This window comes from Astatotilapia calliptera, chromosome 22 (assembly GCF_964374335.1).
Source record: "Astatotilapia calliptera chromosome 22, fAstCal68.1, whole genome shotgun sequence".
Classification (NCBI taxonomy): Eukaryota; Metazoa; Chordata; class Actinopteri; order Cichliformes; family Cichlidae; genus Astatotilapia; species Astatotilapia calliptera.
In genome coordinates this window covers 8,426,857-8,440,758 of record NC_137442.1, presented here as the reverse complement: position 1 = coordinate 8,440,758, position 13,902 = coordinate 8,426,857, and the positions used below count along the sequence as shown (strand labels likewise).

The 13,902-nt window shown below is 38.4% G+C and overlaps 1 protein-coding gene across 1 annotated transcript in view; it reads left to right on the top strand.

Annotated features, from left to right (window-relative positions):
* Positions 1 to 1,256: 1,256 nt before the first annotated feature.
* pkhd1l1.1 (PKHD1 like 1, tandem duplicate 1) overlaps positions 1,257 to 13,902 on the top strand; it is a 44,153-nt gene continuing 31,507 nt past the window's right edge. The window contains exons 1-24 of the mRNA XM_080296321.1: positions 1,257 to 1,947; positions 2,094 to 2,228; positions 2,329 to 2,406; positions 2,666 to 2,810; positions 3,392 to 3,485; positions 3,581 to 3,638; positions 3,717 to 3,810; positions 4,009 to 4,062; positions 4,160 to 4,233; positions 4,335 to 4,377; positions 4,497 to 4,567; positions 4,653 to 4,763; positions 6,033 to 6,125; positions 7,987 to 8,252; positions 8,336 to 8,427; positions 8,532 to 8,691; positions 9,427 to 9,562; positions 9,682 to 9,825; positions 9,948 to 10,102; positions 10,298 to 10,408; positions 10,550 to 10,699; positions 10,783 to 10,907; positions 11,008 to 11,171; positions 11,385 to 11,554. Of these exons, the coding sequence (XP_080152447.1) occupies positions 2,174 to 2,228; positions 2,329 to 2,406; positions 2,666 to 2,810; positions 3,392 to 3,485; positions 3,581 to 3,638; positions 3,717 to 3,810; positions 4,009 to 4,062; positions 4,160 to 4,233; positions 4,335 to 4,377; positions 4,497 to 4,567; positions 4,653 to 4,763; positions 6,033 to 6,125; positions 7,987 to 8,252; positions 8,336 to 8,427; positions 8,532 to 8,691; positions 9,427 to 9,562; positions 9,682 to 9,825; positions 9,948 to 10,102; positions 10,298 to 10,408; positions 10,550 to 10,699; positions 10,783 to 10,907; positions 11,008 to 11,171; positions 11,385 to 11,554 (2,643 nt within the window). The 5' untranslated portion in view covers positions 1,257 to 1,947; positions 2,094 to 2,173. The remainder of the gene's footprint in view (positions 1,948 to 2,093; positions 2,229 to 2,328; positions 2,407 to 2,665; positions 2,811 to 3,391; positions 3,486 to 3,580; positions 3,639 to 3,716; positions 3,811 to 4,008; positions 4,063 to 4,159; positions 4,234 to 4,334; positions 4,378 to 4,496; positions 4,568 to 4,652; positions 4,764 to 6,032; positions 6,126 to 7,986; positions 8,253 to 8,335; positions 8,428 to 8,531; positions 8,692 to 9,426; positions 9,563 to 9,681; positions 9,826 to 9,947; positions 10,103 to 10,297; positions 10,409 to 10,549; positions 10,700 to 10,782; positions 10,908 to 11,007; positions 11,172 to 11,384; positions 11,555 to 13,902) is intronic.

Sequence of the window (13,902 nt, the reverse complement as noted above, 5' to 3'; positions counted from 1 at the left end):
GTCAATTGATGCAGGAAGGGTGGCTGTGATGTGTGGTTTGATAAGCTGTTCAAAACACTTCATCACAGTTGGCGTGACTGAGGGAGATGTTAAAAATATCATTTAGGACATGTGCCAGCTCACCAGTGCAGTCCCTGAGCACATGTCCTGGGATGTTATCTGGACCTGCAGCTTTCCGTGGGTTGACCCTGGCTAGGGTCCTCTGGTATCTGCTGCACTTATGATAACAGCTGGCCCTGCAGATAATGGAGGAGAACCCACTTTCCCTCTGTATGTTCGGTTTGATGCCTGGAAGCATGCAAAGAAGTTATTAAACTTGTCCGGAAGAGAAGCATCATCTTTATTGACCCCTTGCAATTCATCAGTGCCTGTACTCCCTGCCATGTTCATCTGGTGTTTCCTGTCTCGCAGAGGTGTCTCTCGCAGACCTGGCCACAGGGAGAGCAGTCTCATGCTCCACCAGGGTCTCTGGTTGCCACGTGCAGTGAAGGCCTTAACTACAGTGACATCCTCTTAGCAATGTAGCTGTTTACTGCCTCTGCGTGCTCTATGTTTATCTGGTCTCCCTGCGAGGCTGCTGTCTTGAACACCCCCCATTCGGTGTTCCTAAAACAGTCTTTAGTGCCGAGGCTGTCCTGAGGCTGCCAGATCCTGGTCTGTTTTCTCACTGGTCTGCTGCACTTCCAGAATGGTTTGTAAGCAGGCTCAAGCGTAACAGAAAGGTGATCAGAGTGGGTGAGGTGGGGGTTTGCTTATTATAAGTACATGGAGAGTACCTGTGTTGAAGAACAACGTCATGTCATTGCTCAAAGACATTTTGATAACAATCTCTTTCCTGGAAGGGGTTTGTTACTTTACATTTCTTTTAAATACCTTGAAGGTGTTTTGTTGGATTCAAGTCAGGTGAAATAGTTAAAACAACTTTTTTCTTTTTGTTCTTGAAACACTCGTGTGATTTTTGACAATGTGCTTTGGATGATTATCATGCTGAAATATTTCTATGATGTCAGGCTTCTGAAGGTAAACAGCGGTTTGGCATTCGTGATTCCATCTGTAAAGTCATGAGGACACCCTTCGAATTATTTCATATTTATGAATATTACACCCACTTTGGTGAATTTAATTAAGCAATCTTTCTATGCATTGTTTGGATTTTTTAAATAGACATAGTCTAAAGGAAAACGGGCCACCAAGAGACTGGTCTGTAATCTGTCAGTGAACTATGTTTGACATTATTATTATTATTATTATTATTATTATTATTATTATTATTATTATTTACTGTTTGCCAGTTTTAGATCTGTTTTCTTTTTATGGTTCAAGGCACAAATTAGTTGAATAGGAAATCTACAATTAATATAAGGTTGCAAGCATCATAAGGAGTTTTATTTATCATTGTTATGATCACAGACAGTTTTGCAAACACTCAAAGACTGAAATGCGAAGCACTACTGTACGATATGTTTTATAAATGAAACGTGGAATAACATGACAATAACAGAATAACATGAAGACCACTTCAAGAGCACATTGTGCAAGTGGAGAATGATTGCACTTTAATGCAAATTTAATCCAACGGTCATGAAACGGTGTGAAAAAGTCAAAGGCTACACAAAGACCATATTTACTGAAGGACTGAACAAATGCAAAACGTGTATAACTTTGCATACTTTAGCTTTTTATAGCTCCACTTCTTCCTCCACATGTTCATCGCTAATTACGTCCCGTGTTCATGGAGCCATTATTTATCACGGTTTTTGACTCACTTTCGCTTTTGTTTTTAAATGCAGACATCTTGAAAATCTGATAAATGCAGCAAAAACTTCTTCCAGTCTCCTCCCAGTTTCAGGTGAGGGGCGGGACCCTGAGCACGTTATAAAAAGGTAGTGCGCGTCCCTGAACTGACAGTTTCCCAATCAACAGGTAAACAAAATTTTCTCACAGCAGGTGAGTTTTGTTCACTTAAATGTCACACTGGAAAATGGAAAATACAATTTTTTAAAATAATATTTGTTTTAATAATTGTACATTTTACCACATATATTTATTCTATGGCTGTCAATAAATTTCAATGATATTTTTGTTATAAATAGTACTTTTGTGTCACGTGATTCACAATCGGTCGAGAGAGGGGCGCAGGTGAGGCAGCAAAGTAACCTGGGAGCTCTTCAGGATGGAGGTCAAGTGGAAGGCCGCAGCTCTCCTCTTCGCTCTTTGGTGTTGCTGCGGTAAGTTAAGTCAACTTCTATTCTAAACTCAGTTGTTTTAGCTCGCTGTTCACACTCGAGGAAAAAAGATTTCTCATGCGGTTTTAATTCAATTTTGCAGATGCTCAGCGCATAACCTCCGTGTCCCCACGCATAGGAAGCGTCAATGGAGCCACACGACTCACCATTCAAGGAGATGGTAGGAGATTAATGAGGTTTAGAAGTAAATTTAAAAAGTAGTGTGGGCATTATTTTACTTTGTAAAACAAGTTATGATGGATTCTTAGATATAAGTCAATTTTAAGCTATTCTGTAGCTAAAAGATGCAGCTGAAGAAGATTTGTTAATGCAGTTGTAACTGTCCTGCTGGCCTGGTGGGATGATGCTGAAAGATGTGACTCTAAGCCTCAAAAACAATTACCTTCTGAGATTTTGTTGCCCCCTTTTTTCCCTTCCAGGTTTTGCACAGGAGCGGCAGTTCCAGCTGAATCCAGTAGACGACATGTTTGGAAACCGTGTGACCCTGGTGTCAAACACCCTGTCAGTCCCCTGTGATGTGGAGAGAGACTCCACACACCGCAACCAGATTATGTGCTACACCAGGTACAGTCCAGGCATACTTTAGCAGCACGTCTGTATTTACTTATTTCACAAGTTACTTAATTATTTCACAGGCACTTTATATTGTCACTTAAAGACCCTACAATAATACAGAAAAAAACCCAACAATCGGACGAAAAGCTATGAGCAAATACTTGGCAACAGCAGGATAAAAAACTCCATTTTAACAGGACGAAACCTACGGCAAAGCCAGGCTCAGGGGAGGCGCAGTCATCTGCTGCAAGTGGTTGGGGGTGAGGGAAGGGAGACAGGAAATAAAACACTTTGCCTAAAATAAATTCCCCTCTGAGCGCCCCTAGTCGTCCTTGTGAATAAAAGATTAATTAACTTTCTAGATAACTTAGCTATAATAGCTGTTGTTTAATTCTGGTTAATTTTGGCATATTGGCTCATTTTTACCAAAACTTTGTACTGTATACATAATGTATGTATGTGTAATTGTATAGAATCTATATCAACTGGCTGTTGATGTTCAATATACTGAATATTATAATGATGGCTCTTTTTTAAAGCTACTTCCTGCATGTCATTGCCATCTAAAATCATTTCTTTGTCTCTCACAGACCCATGCCATATGATTATTATGAAATCCATGTCAGCGTGGATGGTGTTCCAGACAACAGCATGTGCCGTTATAGTTCGCTCTGCATCTTTACAGTAAGTCTGTGTGCAACACATACTTTCATTTATCTGTGTTTTGGATTTGTTGTGGTCATTGGTTTTTTTATCACCTTTACTTTAACTCTTTTCAGACTGTTTGGTATCGCACGCCTACTATTGAATCTCTGAGTCCAGTCAGTGGTCCTCCAGGTAACGTGTGTGCTGCATTCAGTTATTTTACTGAGTTCACTTTGAACTTTTGTTAAACCCACTCTAATGACATGGCAGGCACATTGGTGACCGTGTATGGACGTATCTTTACCGATGTATATGGAAGCAACACAGACTTGAGCTCAAATGGAATCAACGCCAGATTTCTGAGGTAGAAAATGTTAAAATAACTGAAATTGTATTTCTGTAAACCAATTAATCTTACCAAAGCAGCAAAAAGCAATTTTATAAAATGAAAAAAGGTCACGATTTGAAGATAATCTGTTAATATTCTGTAACAGATCCAGCCTCATCCATCAGTTTTCTTAAACTTTATTTGTACACCTCTGTAATCTTCTTTTTATTGCAGATCCTACATGGGAGGAATGCCTTGTGATCTGCTTAAACCCAACTCAGATGAACGGTAAGTTGTTCACCTGCGTGCTTTCTACATTGAATATATTCAGAGCACTATAAAAGAAAAGAAAAGTTATTTCATTTTTTGCACAATATATCTTAAGGTATAACCTCCAACTGGTTTCTCAATCTTCACAAATGGGATACATGAGCTGCAAAATGACGGGGACGTTTGTTGGTAGGCTGGCTTTCTTCACACTGAAATTACAGCTCTTCTTAATATATGTCACTTTCAAGTTTTCCAAACAACCCTTTAGTAATATATTGTGTATCCAACAGGTCATCAAAACCTGAGTTACATTCTTGATGCAGACTTTGGGAGGTAAAACACTTCAATTGTTTAATGTAAAATTTGTGGCTTCTGAACATTTTTAGCTGTTGCAGATGATAAACTGAAAATTGTGCTGAGAAGAAGCCATTCTTTTTTTTTATAATCTGTAGGAGTCAGGCAGTGAAGAAGCTCTACAGGGTTTCAGCTTTGGGCAAGCTGTCCATGTTTCAGACCTTTGCAGGTACTTAGGAGAGCAGATATTTGTTGTTCACGATGATTCAGTTCTTACATTTAGTATTTATTCCTTGTTTTTGTCTTTTTCTTAGAGGTGACAGGGGTCTTTCCTTCAGAGGGTAGCATCATGGGTGGAACTCTGTTGACCGTTCAGGGTCGTTTTTTTGACGAAACTGATCAACCAGCACGCGTTCTCGTTGGAGGTAATCGTCACCATCGGAACAGAAACGCATAAAAACACTAACCAGCAACAGCCGTGTCAACTTGTTTTCAGCACAAAGTGTTCAGTATGAATGGATGAATGATACACGCGTTTCCACTAAACAAATTTCTATGTGTTGTTCAAACTACAAGGCACGCAAAGGTGATTATCCTTGTCAACACAGCAGCATGTCAGCATGCGTTGAAAACAAAACCACTGACTTGTCAGACAGCAGAGGAAATAACTTTCCAAAGCACAGAAGCACAGCACACCATGACAAAAATGCTGCTTTTCCAAGGGCTTTGTGAGTCATGTAGTATGCTGCTGACTTTCAGTTATGGTACATATGCAATAATAATAGATGTGAGACTGTAACTGAACTGTAAGACCCAATATGTAGACAACAGATATGGAATCACCATTTAAAGGCATTCCTCTCCACAAAGATAACGATACAGATCACTAAATTCAGGTGTTTGCAATGCATTGGAAATGTATGTCAGCTGTGATGTGACACACAAATGATCAGTAACAGACTGGAGAGTGTAATGTGGAGACGAATTATTTTTTTTATGAGCTTTACAGTTAGAAAATATGAAACCAAACAGTAATTTATTCTCTAAGTATTTATATATTTGCATATTTGAAGTTATAGATGATTTTAAAGATGTTAAATGCAGAAATAGCCATTGAATTGTCAGCTACAAAACATTACCAGTTAGAAAATTGTACAAATGTATGATGGTAGAAAGAAACAAAGAAATAAAATCTAAGTGGTGATGGAAAAAAAACATATTTGCAGAAAAATATATTCATACATCGTAATAAATTAGATTTATATTTATTTTTAAATAAGTTACAAAATGACTAACGGGAAGAAATAAAAAATATATTAAACCAGCTGAAAAATAAGTAAAGAAAACCTACAACACACGTGAATTTTATAATAGATTATATTATTGTGTTTTTGTTTTAAAGGTAGACTTTTAAAGTTAAAGCTGGATTATAGGTGGCGGTTACATGGACTTAAATGTCATTGAAGTACCTTGATACTCATTGATGTACTTACATACAATACTTTGTATTAATTGTGCTTTCTACCACCGTCGAGTGGTTGTAAAATGTTTCAAAATTCTACATGTTAGGTAAATAAACCCCCCACATGAAAACATGCTTTATTCAGCTCTGCTGTTTTTTTCTGCATGTGTGTGTAAAGTTGATGTGAGCTAAAATGTACCTTTAGCCGCTGACATTTGATATTTTTCCACAGGCCTGCCTTGTGAAGTCCAGAGTGTGGACGATGACAGAATCACATGCAAGACTGCAGAACACCAGATGAACAAGAACGCAGCAGTCTACCCGGGTGAGAACGTGCCGTCTCCTCTGATGTGTTTGTCTTTTAACCGGCACTTGTTTTGATCCATCCTGCCGCTGTCATACCGTGTAATTATCTAAGTAACACATGGGAATCTGTGGACAACTTGAAGAGTGGAAGAATTTAAAGTATCTATTTGTCAACAAATCTGCTGTCTTAGAGATTTCATCTTGTTCTTGTCACCTTTTATCAAGACTATGACTTTGATGTGCTGTGTGCTGGAATGAGATAATCATTCCAGCACAAACAATCACTTTAATCGTGCATCACAGAAAAGTTCTCAGTCACGATGACGTGAATGGAAAAAAACACACACATGCCTTTTAATGTTTTTCAATTTCTACCACTGTTTCTATCAGGAACATAATCACCTTTAACTTTTCTTTAAATACACATTGGTTCCCTGGATGTTTTATCTTTGTCATATTTCAGCATACACAAACAGACCTAAAAACTGACTGTACAGGCAGGCTTAAATATAAAGCACACCCTTTACTGGTGGATAGGAAGCAATAGAAACTACAAAAAGTGAGAGAAGAATAACAAATCCATGCTATGTTTGCACAAAGGGCTAATTCGGGAAAGAAGACAGAGCTGTGAAAACACACATATCCAAGTAATTCAGGTGATTAAACAAGAGGAAACCAAATATAAGACATAAATGACAAGTAACTAGTAAACAAATAGTGAAAGCCATAACTAAATGGGGAAATACAGAAACATAAAATAACTTTCTGTAGCAGAAGAGACACAGGAGGATGAAACACTGAGGGAATAAATTAAAATAACAGAAGCTGGAAGTAAACACTCAAAACTGAGGCCAAGGAATAACATCAAGATGAAAATCTACACAGTAAGACAACTAATAACCAAACATAAAAATATTTAATAATAAATACAACTTGAAAGTCCCAAAACTGAAAGCTCTGGTGGTGACATCACCGTATCGAAGAGGTGGCTGACACAAACACATTGTAGCATATGAAAGGTCTCCAAGTTCTATCAGTGAAGACCAGATCCTGATCCACAGCTGTGTACTTCACTTAAATATTCATAGAATGAAGGTTAAATATTGTATTAAAGTTATTTGTACAAAGTCCATGTTGAGTCTGAGGGGGTCGGTTAGGAATTCGGGTGATCTGTTATGACCCATATACCATCTTAATCTTTAACGACTTGTTATTTATTGTTCCTTTGCTGTAAAATTTGCTTCAAGATGCACAAAACTTATTTAAATGGATTACCAGCTTCTGCATTTACCAAATATGTATTTCAAAAAAATGCTCTTGACAGATTAATCAGATCTGGGCTATGAGGAGATACTGTTGTCCAAAAAAAAAAAATCCTTTCACCAGAGATTGGTGAGATCTGATGATAAAAAATAACTCACCTGTCCTTTGTGTTAAAACGGGGTCAAAAGGCAGCCGTACCGGCTCGCTGCATGCTTGCCTTTTCTGTTTTTATTTGCTTTGCGTTTTCCGTGTTTGTCTGATTCAGGCCAGTCTGGTTTTCATCTGTCGCCACTGGGATTTTATTTTGTAACACTCTGTTGACTTTTCAGTATTTGAAATGAGTTCATGTTTTTCATTATTTACTTCGTTTGTAGCTTTTCTCACACTTGTAAGCCTTTTATCTTACTGTTGTTCATCTTGACTGATTTTAGTATTTAGCTCAGGGACAAAAGCAGTGTGGCCCTGAAATACATTAACATTGTTGCTGATATTAGTCTATTGATTGCTTTTATCATAGATTATTATGCTAATATGCCATCTCTTTGGCATTTCATTTTCTTTCCTTGATTAAGTGACTAACTGTTTTTGCATACCTCATTTTTACTTTTTATGTGAAGGCGGAAGAGGCTTGAAAATGGAGGTGTGGAACAACTCGCGGCCCTCTTCTCTCAGCAATATTTGGAGCTACAACAAGAACACAACTGGCTACTGGTCTCAGTGGATCGACTCCATGCCCTACGTCTTCCCCAGAGAAATGGATTACTTCACCACACGATTTACAGGCTTCTTTGTCCCTCCTGCCACCGGCAACTACACGATATACTTGAACTGTGATGATCGATGTGATCTCTATCTCAGCAACTCGAGCCGCCCTGAAAATAAGGTGTGACAAGATTTATTTTTTTCAAATCACAGTACAGTTTACTGTTCTTAAGTGATAATAATTTCCTAAGTCCTTTACTTCAGGTTAAAGTTGCATATCAGCCATATTATGTCATTGACTACACACAACTGGCGTCACAAAAGTCACAAGTACTGGCCTTGGAGAAAGACAAACCGTAAGCCTGGCAGCCTGCAGCTTTATTTACCCCAAATCATTCATCCAAAGTATGCCAAAGATTTTATAGGCATACCTAAAATAACTATAAATGTTTTGTTTTAGGTATTACATGGAAATTCTTCAACAGGAATATGGCGGTGCAGCTACCATAAACTTGGGATTGTTCCAAGGGGAGAGTTCCTACACAGAAGACCAGACGGATGATGCTGTCAATGAAGTCCAGGACATTGGTGCTGATTACGACGTGTTTGATGAGGAGCAGGTACAGCACGTGGTAGCTACACCTTTCAGAGGTGTCATACGCCCTTACCTAAGCCTGATATCAGACTAGTGTATATAGTAATGTACTGTAGGTATGACGTTGCAACACTGTTTGTAATGCTTTAAAGTTACAGGTGACAGTGAAGGTTGCTCATTATTTGTTGTTCTAGCTATATCAATAGTTGTCTAATGGAAGCCTAGTCTAAGCTACTTCCAGCTATTTTATTAGAAATAAATCAAATGACCAATATATTCACACAGCTAAATATAATAAAGTTCTGCTGAGTCCAATATATTTTCATGGGTGTGATGAAGACCACTCAGAATGCTTCAAAATGTCTTCAAACTATATGTTTTGGTATTTTATTTGCCTGGAAGACCTCTAATGGCAGAAATGCTGTGAATGTACAACTCATCCAAAAATATCTGCAAGTCCTCCAAAAGATGTATTCGGACGTTTGGGTAAATAAACAGGAGCATGTTTGGTTAGTTAGCTTAGAAATAAAAAAAATAGAAAGATGAGATACAGTAACATGCTACAGGTTTGAGCATTAAATAGTGTTACTATATCCCCCTCTGTTGGACAGAGCTAGGCTAGGTTTGCTCCTGTTTTGCAAAAGTTGCAAAGTGCATGGGAACACCTCTGATCTTGAATTGGATAAGCTGAAGAAAATGGATGGAATGATGTTTTTCATAGCTTTGTGCCTCATTTCTGCACATTTTCACTGTTAACCAGGTGGTTACCTTTGACATGTGGCCCGCCAATGTGGCTGGAGTCAAGGAAGTCCAGAACGTGACTGTGAGCAGCAGCTGTTCTGACGCACTCTGTAGTAGCGCCTTCTTCAGCCTCGGCTATGGACGTGCCATGACTGGTAATGTGAAAAACACTGAGTAAACTTGGATTTGGTAGCCACAAAAAAACTTGCATATCTTGGTCCAATTTGATGGAACCCCAAAATACACGTTGTTTCTTCATCTTTGCCTCGTTTAGCACCGATCGCAGTCAGCGCTTCAGCAGCTGAGGTAGAAACAGCCTTGAACGGCCTGTGGTCCATCAAACCCGACACAGTCATGGTCACCAAACAACAAAGCAGCGAAGGGTCTCACTTTATAGTCACTTTCAATTCTGACAGAGGTATGAAGAACCAAAGTGAGGCGGATGCATAAAATAATTAAAAAGAGTAAGCTTGTGTTGAGCTTTGCAACTGACTTTCTGTTGGGTGTTAAATTTGTGCATTTTTCTCTCTTGGCTTGTAGGTGACTTTGAACCTCTTCACTTTGAGGTTTTTGGTTCGGACACCAACATCACTGTTGCTGAGGTTACCAAGGGGAGGGGCAACATGAAAACCTTCACTCTGCTCTGGGGAGGAATCCCTACAAAGCCCATCCCCTTCAATGCATCCAAATCTGAGGTCTGTATTGTAAAAAAAAAAAAAAAAAGAGTCCAGTGACCGTCTCAAGTTTAGCTTTTTTTTTTTTCTTGTCATATTATTCACAGACTGATTAGGATGAAAATAACTATCAAAGATCCTGCAAAAACTGAATTTTTACAGTTTTGTTAAAGGTGTGATGTCTTGAGGTAACTAATGCCCAGCTTGTGTGAACAGGTTCAGTCGGCTCTGGAAGACCTGATGAAAGCAGAGTGTCCGGGGGAGATCTTGAGTTTTGAAGGCACTGATGTGAAATACTTCAAAGACTTTGAAAATGACAATTCGCAGGTTTGTGGGGACAAATAAAAATACTAAAACAGAAAAGAAATGTCTGTAAGTCTGAAACAGAAAACTGTGAGAAATGATTTCTTAAATTTTTAGAGAATTTGATTGTGGATTCTCAGTTTTCTGCTTTTTTCCATTCATCAGTTCAATATTGCAAACGAAGGCACGCCTGTAGATCACTCTGGATTCTGTGGCCGGTGGTCGCTGAAGAACGCCGAGATCCTTTTCAAGGACAGCTACACAACAGAGTCTGGAGATACATATGGACCGGTTTCATTGGACAAGCACCCAATGGTAAAATCAATCATTTATGTATTTATTGTTAATGGCATTGTGCAGCTACCTTTTTCACAAATATTCATTTAATTTTCTTCCAGCTTTGCTTTGCATACAAGGGAATGTTGAAAGATGAAGTTGGAATGAGGTTCACTTACCAGGACAGCAAAGGCAAAACGCTAACACTCACAACAAAGATCAACACTATCTTCAACAAGGGCTCCAAGTCAGTGCTAAGTCCTAAAAGTGCTTTTGATTTATCCAAAATGTGCAAAGATACTAATTACATATCGGTGCAGCGTGTAAATAAGATATTTTCTTCACAGATGGAGTTACAAATGCATGAATCTGCAAAGTTCTCTGCAGACACAATACATTGGGAGCAGATACAGTCTGCTGGAGTTCTACCTGTACAAGGATACTTCTGGTGAAGATTTCTACATAGATGTCGTTCATATTGGAAAGATGGCCACTGCAATTGATGAAAATGGTACAGAGTTGGATAGTACTTATTGTTTAATTGTACAGACAGTGTTCAAATATCTTAATATTCTGCTTTATGTTGTTACATATTTCTATCCTACCGTTTTGCAGAATACCTTTAAATGTATAACTTTGATACCTGTACAGGGAGTCTTAAACACTTGTTTTCTCCCTAATTAAATATTGATAAACTTAATTTTCCTCATTTTTTATTGCACAGCTGTTCCTAACAAGAGGAGGCCCGCTCCTTTTGAGGATTCTGGTCGGTCCTTCGAGTTGATCTCCGTCAGCAAACATGCATCATCTGCTTCACGGATCAGCTATGAGATCAAAGCCACACCTCTAGACTGTGCATTTGATTTTCCACTGCTAGGCGTTGGCTTCCTGCAGGTAGGATTTAGATGTGTTAATTTAGATGTGTAAAATAGAAATATTGAATAAGAAGTCATTAGATTTCTGGAAATCACAAATGTAACGTCGGTTCAGTTCAGGTTGGCTTCGTTGTTAAAAGTCAGCAGACTAGACTAGAAGACTAGAAGCTTAGGTTTAGCAAGCTAACCTATATTCTTAATGCAACTGGGAAATTTTCAGGCCTTTTATTGTGGCTATCAAGGCAAAGATTTTGATTTCTGACTTCTTGTTATTGTTCAAAAAAGGAGATAAATCTAAACTACATTTTCACCAAGTATTAGTTATCTGATGCACTTTGGCAAATGTCTTTTTGACTCTGCGCTTAGACTTTTTACCTGCATCCAAACAATGCCTGTTAAGATGTGATTGCTTAATAGAAACTATGCTACAAACAGAAAACCAAAAAGCACAGGTTATATACATCATGTCTTGTCCCTGTCCTACAATGCTGTACATATCCAAGTGCAGAATCTGAATTTGTTTTCTTGGTCTGCAAATAATGAGAACAATTTTTGGCCGTTGAAATCCCAACTTTTTGTTAAAAAAAAAAAATATATATATATATGTATATGTATATGTATATGTATATGTATATGTGTTGCTAAAATTAAACGGGAGAAGAAGGGGCTTTCCCAGTCACGCCAGTACTGTGGGATCTTATTGGAGTAACCATATGAGTTTAGGCTTGTTGGCTTGTGTTTCTTGGAAAACAAATCCACACAAAGAAAGGACAGAGGCTAAAAGTTAAGCCTGCATTCCTGTGCTATTGTGTTACGGTGTCTACGGATTGTCTCAATAAAACAAACCAAAAGATGATAAAGGAAGAGTGAGTAGATATAAAGTTTCAAAATTGCCTCAGTAACAGTATTTTGAAACCAGATGTCCTGCTTAAGAGATCAGTGTTGCCTCAGCAATGTGAATGAAAGCAGTAGAAATGTACAGTGACCTGCAGCCACGCGTGCGATATAAGTTACAGTACAGAGAGGCACCTTAATGATCCTGTATGCGTGTCATGCCTCCACCTGCTCTACAGTCATTATTTGGCTAACAAATTAAAGCAGAAGCAGCACCAAAGCATAATGTCAGCTATTTCAGTTAAAGCTGACATTAATCTTTGCGCAGTTTATGTGGGTTTTCTGCTTCATGTTGTTTTAACAGGTGTTCTTTTCCCATTTAAAATCCAGCTTGTAGAACCACATTTAGTATCAATAAGATGAAGGGTTCACATTTGACTGTTATACAGAATAGTTCATGATTACCTCAAAGACTGCATGGCGCCCAGTCCTGTGGCTGCAAAACATGATCCCAAATCATCACCCCTCCACCAGTGTGCTTGAGAATTGGTATGGGGTGTTTGTACCCATCCAAAGAAGCCATACTTGTTCAGTCTTTTTTTAATAGTACTGCCATGACATTTAATATTTACCATGCCAACTGAGGTGTACTTCTTGGTTTTACTTTTTTTAATACTTTTCTAAGCACTGCACAGTCGAACTGTGGTTTGAATTTCAATTCAATTCAATTTTATTTATATAGCGCCAAATCACAACAAAACTCGCCTCAAGGCGCTTCATAGATACAGAGAAAAGAGGGGCGGGGCCATCTGCTGCGACCGGTTGGGGTGAGAGAAGGAAAACAGGATAAAGACATGCTGTGGAAGAGAGACAGAGGTTAATAACAGATATGATTCAATGCAGAGAGGTCTGTTAACACATAGTGAGTGAGAAAGGTGACTGGAATGGAAAAACTCAATGCATCATGGGAATCCCCGCAGCCTACATCTATTGCAGCATAACTAAGGGAGGATTCAGGGTTACCTGGTCCAGTCCTAACTATATGCTTTAGCAAAAAGGAAAGTTTTAAGCCTAATCTTGAAAGTAGAGATAGTGTCTGTCTCCCGAATCCAATTTGAATTTGGGAAGATTTTGGAATTGTGTTAACACGTACCTGAATGCCACAGACTGACAAAACCTTTAAGATGAGATAAGATAAGATAAGAAGAACTTTATTTATCCTGAGGGAAATTCTTTCGTCATAAATATACAGAGGAGGTCACACTTGTTGATGATCAGTTAATCAATGGATTTGATTAGCAGCATCTGGATGCTACTTACTATCTTATTTCCTTTGAAAACAGTGAGTGAAATTCTTGTGACAGGATGTATTTACAGAATAAAGCTAGTTTACGCTGCTCATTAACATAAGTAAAGTAAATGCAGAAAAGTTAAAAAACAGCATACATCATATTGGCATTTGAACCAAACATACAATATAATGAGCACAACATCCAGAGAGTCCTTTAAACACTGTCCCACTGTCCCACAATG